This window comes from Pistacia vera, unplaced genomic scaffold (genome assembly GCF_008641045.1).
Source record: "Pistacia vera cultivar Batoury unplaced genomic scaffold, PisVer_v2 Contig79, whole genome shotgun sequence".
Taxonomy (NCBI): Eukaryota; Viridiplantae; Streptophyta; class Magnoliopsida; order Sapindales; family Anacardiaceae; genus Pistacia; species Pistacia vera.
In genome coordinates, this window is record NW_022196656.1 from 11970 (window position 1) to 19766 (window position 7797).

General features: G+C 36.4%; 1 protein-coding gene across 1 annotated transcript; it reads right to left on the minus strand.

Annotated features, from left to right (window-relative positions):
- Positions 1–3361: 3361 nt before the first annotated feature.
- On the minus strand, positions 3362–7521 carry LOC116116937 (F-box/LRR-repeat protein 17-like). The gene is made up of 10 exons (XM_031402974.1): positions 6815–7521; positions 6320–6421; positions 5476–5620; positions 5213–5397; positions 4925–5029; positions 4733–4830; positions 4399–4619; positions 4251–4317; positions 3970–4151; positions 3362–3705 (listed from the first exon to the last, which is right to left on the minus strand). Exons 1-10 carry the CDS (start codon positions 7417–7419, stop codon positions 3637–3639), a joined length of 1779 nt encoding a protein of 592 aa, XP_031258834.1. The 5' UTR covers positions 7420–7521; the 3' UTR covers positions 3362–3636.
- Positions 7522–7797: the final 276 nt, after the last annotated feature.

The window sequence follows — 7797 nt, forward strand, 5'->3', positions numbered from 1 at the left end:
TTTCAAGTAAAAAAAAATAAAAATAAAAAGGAAAAAGAGAGAGCCAGAGAGGAGCGTCATTTGTTGACGTTAAATTACTGTTTTGGCCTCAGTTTGGCGGGTGCAACACGTGATTGCTTTTTCGTTTTCAAAATTTTTTTATGACCTGAAGCACGACTGCCTATCCGGAACCGTGTTTTGCCGCCAAGTATTTGGTTAATAACTTGAAAGAAATGATTTCCTAATGAGAAAAAAAAAAAAAAAAGGGTAAAGAATTATCATTTTTGACAATATAAGTAAAAGGATGGCTAAATTGTCAAACGTCACAGGTAAAAACAAAATCAGAACTTAGAAATATTTTATTTTTATTTTTTACCAAAAAAATGGATGGCTATCCACCAAAAATAAAACAATGCCAACAAATCTCTCCCACAACGCTGAGTGACACTCACGACAGCTCCACCATACCCACGATAGGAAATGATTTTATTAGACCTATGGAATGGTTGATTTTTATAAAGGTATGACCGTTTCTCATGGAAGGAACAGTCGTTTCTCATTTCTCAAAGAAAGAAGAAGAAGAAAGAAGAGGGAGAAGAGAGAAGAAGAAGAATTAAGAAGAAGAAAGAAGCAGAGAAGAAAGAAAGGAGAAGAGAGAGAAGAAACGGTTGTTCCTTAAAGGAACAACCATGTTCCCTCAAGGAACAGTCGTTCCTTCGTAGGAGATGACGTTCCTTCGTAGGAGATGACCGTTCCCTCCAGGAATGACCTGTGTTTATCGTAGTGTTGGATGTCTTGGATAGAATGGAAATAACATAATAACACTAATATATAACACATTAGGTTTGTAAGAGAGGTTTGTAAGAGGTAATTGTTAACGTAGCATTGTCATCCACCATCACCAATGGGTACATAATCAAAACGTAAAGATTAAGGACACACCATCACAATGGGTACATATTCAAAACGTGAACTTAATTAATGCCATTAAATGCAATGAAGCTTACTTATCCTTGACTTTTTCAATGCTTATCCATAGGCAAAATAACCATTTTGCCCCTAAGCCTTTCTATGGATAATTGATTCATACCGTTCCAAATGAATTGACTATTTTGCCCTTAGTTAGATTTTATGTTTTTTAACATAAAATTAACATTTAAAGGACTATTTTGAGTTAGGAACATACCTTTAACATCTTAGGTATTACATCTGCTGATAGATTAAGGAAATTTTTCAACATGTAACATGAACATGATTTAACAAGGAAAATAAAATAGAAGTCTAGAAAAACATCATATGGCAATGAGTTAATGGCTGCAATAATTTAAAAAATTAGGCTCCGTTTGTTTTATTATTTCTACCCATATTTCCAATCTTATTCCCTAAGTATTATTTGGCACATTATTTGAGAAATATTAGTCTATTTTTTTAATTATTTTTAGACCCCTTAAATTTATTAATTTCATCAAATACCCCTAGAAAAAAGTTTAAAAATTAATAAAAACACCCCCCCCACCCATACTTGTTAGATTCCGACAACCACAGCCGGTGGTAGCTGGAATCTGTCACAACGGTCTACACCACCACCGAAAATGACCGATAATTCACCGATCTGGCCTTTTCCAGACAGATCTGGTCGTCAGTGATGGCCAAAGAAACATCAACGACGGTCAAATCTTAGTCATCGTTGACCGATAACGACAGCCATATCTTTGGACATCGCTAACAGCCAAAGATGGACTTCTTTGGCCTTTTTCGATCATCGACGATCACATCTGACCGTAGATCTAACCTTTTCCGGCCAGATCCATGGTAGATCTAATCAGAAAATGTCATATCGACGCCATACCAGCCAGATCCGATTGGTATGTGTCGTTACGCAATTTTCATACCAAATTCTGACAATAGTAGTCAAAATCTGACACTGTATATGGTGGAGATGTTTTTATCATTTTACAATATTTTTATATATTGAGATATTTATTAAATTAACAAACCTAAGAGGTTTTTATAAATTTTTAAATTTTACATCATAATTCTCCCTTATTCAATTACCTAATATTATTCTCAAAATTTTATCCGAACTAATAAACAAACGACCCAAAATAGAAAAATGAAAAAGGCAATGAGATTACATATTCTACTTTTTGGGGGCTGCACCCATACAAAATGCCACAAAATCATCAATCATCTAGATGACAACGAGTATTGTCCATTGCCATAGACGAAAATTCTTCTCTGCATCCTTCAATCTCCAATTCTGCATCTTCAATCTTCATTCTTCACTCTAAAGAACATTGAATCCAAATCCTAAATCTCCAACAAAATCAACAACTTAAGAAATATAATAACGCCTGAAATTCTATCACCTTCTTCAATCTCGGAGTAGAGCCAGATTTCACCTTCTTCTTCTTTTTCTTCATCAAAATCCAATTAAAATCTCAATCAAAATCTCATTTGTCTCTATAAACTTCTAGACATACAACAACTAAAGAAATAGAATAAAGCTTGAAATTCTGTCAACCAAGTAAAAAGACCTTACATGCTTGGATCTCACTGAAAATTATCTGAGAAACCATTTTCTCACGCAAACCCGATTGTTTTCACTTTCGATTAAAAAAAAAAATTATGACCTCCTTTGTTTCTATTTTAACCTTTAACATATTCTAAAAGATGTTCAAGATTTAAATAACCTTATCACTAGATCTTGAATGTATAACATGTCATATCACCGCCATTAATGAATTTTCTGATCAATCACTTTAATTTCTTTGAAAACAACGTCGCCCTTTTTGACCTTATTACCTTGGTTTATTTCTTCGAAAACATCACTCTTTTTTTAACTATATTACTCTTGGTTTATGAAGTAAACCCACAAATATATAAGAGTATTTTTGTCATTCAAAACTGGGACGTCATCGATCGAACTGATTGACCGATAAACTTGGGACCTGATCAGCTAACCAAGTCATCTCTCGAGTCTAGTTTTAAAACAGTACAACAATGGTGAGACTTGACTGGGTTTTCGACACTTCCATCACATCTTAAATAGATTTTCTAGGAAATGACTTAAAAGGTAATTAGAATTGCATTTGATATGCCGCCGACAACAACCAATCACCAATTTATATTTTAAATATATTTATTAAATTTCAAACCTATAAAGATTTAATCGTAATTTTTAAAGATATATTTGTTAAATTTTAAACTTTTAAACATCCAATTTGATTGGGTGTTCAAACTAGTGAAACTGAAGACTTGACAACTTTATCAAGCTTCACCCTAAGTTGATTATGTTTTACCAATCGATTCCAAAAGCCAAGGCTTCAGCATGAACCTATTTTGCGCATACAGTAGAAATTTTAAAAGAGACGAGGGAATGTGATAAAATTATAAGCCTTTATTTTTAAAGATTGGGCAACCAATTAAAATCCAAAGATCAAAGTTGGTCATCCAAGTTTCTCCCAATATGACTAAAAACCTCGCTTGTGTTTGCGAAAATGTATTTCTACAAGGCAGCTGCCCCCCTAGCCAGCAATTTAAACAATTATAACCATTTTCATCCATCCAGGTCATAACCTCTGTAAATTAACATCACAACAAACAAGAATTTGCACCATGTGTACAGAAAGAATGGTGTCCTAAAGAAATTTTGGATCAGTCCACAAGAATGTTACATTGCCGTCTTCCAACCCTCCTTCGCTTCATGTCATCATCAGATGGTTGCTGCCAACAAAATAACGTAACATAAGATGCTATTGACAATCAACCAAATTACTTTTTATTATGGAATTAGGACTATTTCCCGAAATTCGTATAATTTATATCTTATAATATAGATACTCAAGGAGAAGCTCTTGATGCTGATAAATAAATCATAATATAGATGGTTATTGTCGTTTACAACTTAGAATTTATCTTGTACTACAAGTATTATCTTTCCTACATCCAAATACAGGTTTTGCATTGAGACAATTTTTTTTATTTTACCTGACTAAAAGAATGTGGCAACCGAACTCTCTTTGAACCATCGGCTGAACGTTTGAATGCATATTGATTCTCCAAAGCAGCAGAATCACCATTGACCTGGCTCTGAATGGTCCCAATCATTAACTCTTGACACCCTGAGGCATGCACACTTTCTAACTTGGGGCACTGAAGTAGCAGCGTCTCTGAATATGTTGACACAAGTTAGATTAACTCAATCTACGCCATTGTTCAAATTGATCATCAAATTCAAGAGAAAGAGAGAGCAACTTCAAGTACCATACCTGGACGTAAGTTTCTACAGGAATTCAAATTCAGATCATTGAGTTCCGGACAGTTTAAAAATAGAGCCTGCATTTAAATACACAAGTTAAGAACCACCAGAGCAAAAATATGTAGGTATACACAAATTGAATTTTATATAGATCTTACATCTAATCCAGAGCAACCCCACAAGCTTAGTTTTTTTAAGCGGCAATGTTTAATAATCAGCTTCTGGTACATAATATGTAGTTTGTTATTGAAGGCACTCTGTAACTCAAATTCACTGGCCTCATCAGAGTTTCTGTTTTCAGAATTGGGATCACATATGGACATTCCACAGTCCATGAGTTCGAGAAGAGGTAGTTGTGCTGTAGCAAACTGAATGCCACCTGAGAGGTCCAAGCAGCACGATAGTTAGCATAAGTTAAAATGAAAAAGAATACACACGATACATTATAGAATTCAATTATGCCATCGATTAGAGCGAGGAAATGGAGATTACTTGAAGTAATGTTAGGACAAAGAGCGAGGAGGAGTCTTGACAGAGTATTGGGAAACACATTGCAGATCATTCCAATGCCACTGTCACTGATACTAGACCTGCAATTGAAGTGGTGATATTAAACATACAACAGTAAAGCTTACCTTATGGACACAACTATTATTCTAAAGAAGACGGAATAAACAAAATTACCCGCTCAGATCAAGTAATTCCAACTTTGAATAGGTTGAAGCAATGGCAGCAACAGATGCATCAGTAATTTCAGATCCAAGTACAAGTGAAAGCATTCGCAACCCCCTGAATGACAGAACTCTTTAATCAATAATTATTCTTTCTTCAAATAGCTATATAAGTGTATACATAAAACCACTAGTTAACTGAAAAGGTAAATGAGGTAAGACTGATTGTAATTTCCATATTTTGTCATCGAGTGAATGTGCAACATGACTGACAACAACAATTAACAGATAATTGACAAACCTTAAGCTTGCAGCTGTGATGGCAAGCACAACAGCATGAGAAAGTCGAGTTGATGCAATGTGTATGTTTTGCAACCTTGGACAATTCCTCACCAATCCATCAGCCATGGCAGTAAGATCAGTACTATCATTCTCTTGGCGAGAAAATTCCATAGATATCTCCTTTAGATTGGGACAGTTGAAGACCTGCATAAAGACAGATTGATATGGTAAATAAGAATTTGCCTAATTTGCCATTCGAGAGAGAATAAAAAGACTAGTTACCATCTTAGAGAGGGAGTTAAGATCTGAAAGCCAAAGCGTAGAAAGACTTGAGGAGCAGAGGCCAAACCCTCCTAAATTAGAACACCCTTCCATCTTAAGATTTGTAAGACATCGTTTATCAGCAACAAAACGACCCAATTCATCTCTACATATGAAAAACAATTACCAAACAGATTTAATCAAGTACACACCTTTCAAATAGTATCAGACCAGCGATTTCTTACACAAAGCAAAGGTAAAGCAAGTATTATAAAAAACCTAATGGTCAATACATTATTTGATGTTTTAGAAGAGAACCCAAAATTTAAAAGGTTCCAAATTGTAAGTACTAAACTATTTCAGAGGCTTAACAACTTGAAATGTGTAAGGAATCATCACAGAAGGCATTGTGTGATACTGTCAAATCTGAAATCACATAATGCATTACAACCAAAAATATATATATATATATTGTGTAGGCAATTGTACAAAATCGAAGATCAGGAAGAAAAACATCTTATATCGTTTTGACGTGTTGACATTAAATCTCACCTACTTCATACACACTTCTAATAAAAGATGGATAGTTAAAAGCCTATTAATTCCAAATACCAAGTGATCCCTCATTTTGAAATCTCTTACACCCAAGCCTTATCTTAATAATTTCACTCTTAAACATGCAGATCATTTTCAGCCAAACACTACAATTGGAAGTTGGAACCCATTTGACTATTTCTAAGATCTAGGAACCCAACCTAAACACACTCCATAAGCTTAACATCAAAAGAGAAAATTCAATATACCAAGTTCAAACAACAAATTTAAACATAAAAAAACCTTTATAAAAAAAGATTATAAATTATACCCAGTGATCCGGTTGACTGCAGTATCAGATGTGGAGATCTCCATACACTCCAGATTAGGGCAAGAAAACGCAATGCACGCTAACATTGTTGCATCTACATCACTGCAACACCCAATAAAGAATTAAACTTCAAAAAAAGAAAATATCAGATCAACACTCAATCCTTACACTCTTTTCGATAATATTTATCAACGATCTTTGATTGCTCTGATCTTTTAGGTAATTCTCTAATTTTTCAATAATTAATAAAGATCTTCAAATTTTAAACCAAGTTGTGTTAGGATTGATTTTTAACATAATCCACGGCATTTGATTTTAAATTTCAATCATAAGCCAAACAGTACCCGTACTGTTCCTGTACTAATATCCATAGATCAAACAGTACCATGCACTTTCTCTTCCAATTGTTTCCAGATCATCATCATTTTTATTCATTTTCATCGTCTAATTTAGCAGATCTGGTAATTTGAAACTGTAATGGCCCGGAACCCTAACCTTTCCATTCTAAGTGAGAGTCTAACAAGGGTGGGACACTTCTGCAAAACGGATCCAACAAATCCGACCTGAGCTCTCGCCGGCACCCTAAGCCGGAGCTCCTCCGCCGCCCTCCACAGCCTCCTCGACGTTTCTCTCCATCCTTTACACACCTTAGCCGCCGCCAACAGCCCCACCGGAGGCAACCTACGCAGCACCTCCCACAAACACGCCGCCGGCAAACCGCCGGACACAATCGGATCCGGATCCACCGGCTCCTCGTTCACTAACTCCAGTTCTTCCGGTGAATCACAACTAAGATCGATATTATCAAACGAAAGAGCTCGACGGAGGTGTGAGAAGTGCTGGTGACGCGGCGGGCGGTTGGCGGAGAGTGAAGTGGGAGCGGATACACCGGCGGAAGAATCGGAAGGTGTGGGCGTAGTGGTAACGGAAGGAGTGGACGATGATGTCGGAGTGCCATCAACGTTGCAGTTATGGCCTTTCTTGGGGAGTCCGCAGCGGCCGCAGTTGTAACTGCCGCGTCGCTTGGAGGGACGGAGGTTGAAGTCGAAGGCGGAGAAGTCGGTGGAGGACGGCGAAATGTGAGGCTGGTGACGGTGCATTGTTGAGCTAAAGCTGAGAGAGATTGATTGAGCGAAAGAGGGGGACTAATATAAGTGAGAGAGGCGTGAAAATAAAGGAAGAGGAGTTGGTGACGGAGGCGCGGGAGATTCGACAAGTTTTCGCGCGCTCATTTTCAAGTAAAAAAAATAAAAATAAAAATGGAAAAAGAGAGAGCCAGAGAGGAGCGTCATTTGTTGACGTTAAATTACTGTTTTGGCCTCGGTTTGGCGGGTGCAACACGTGATTGCTTTTTCGTTTTCAAAATTTTTCTTATGACCTGAGAGCACGACTGCCTATCCGGAACCGTGTTTTGCCCGCCAAGTATTTGGTTAATAACTTGAAAGAAATGTGATTTCCTAATGAGAAAAAAAAAAAAA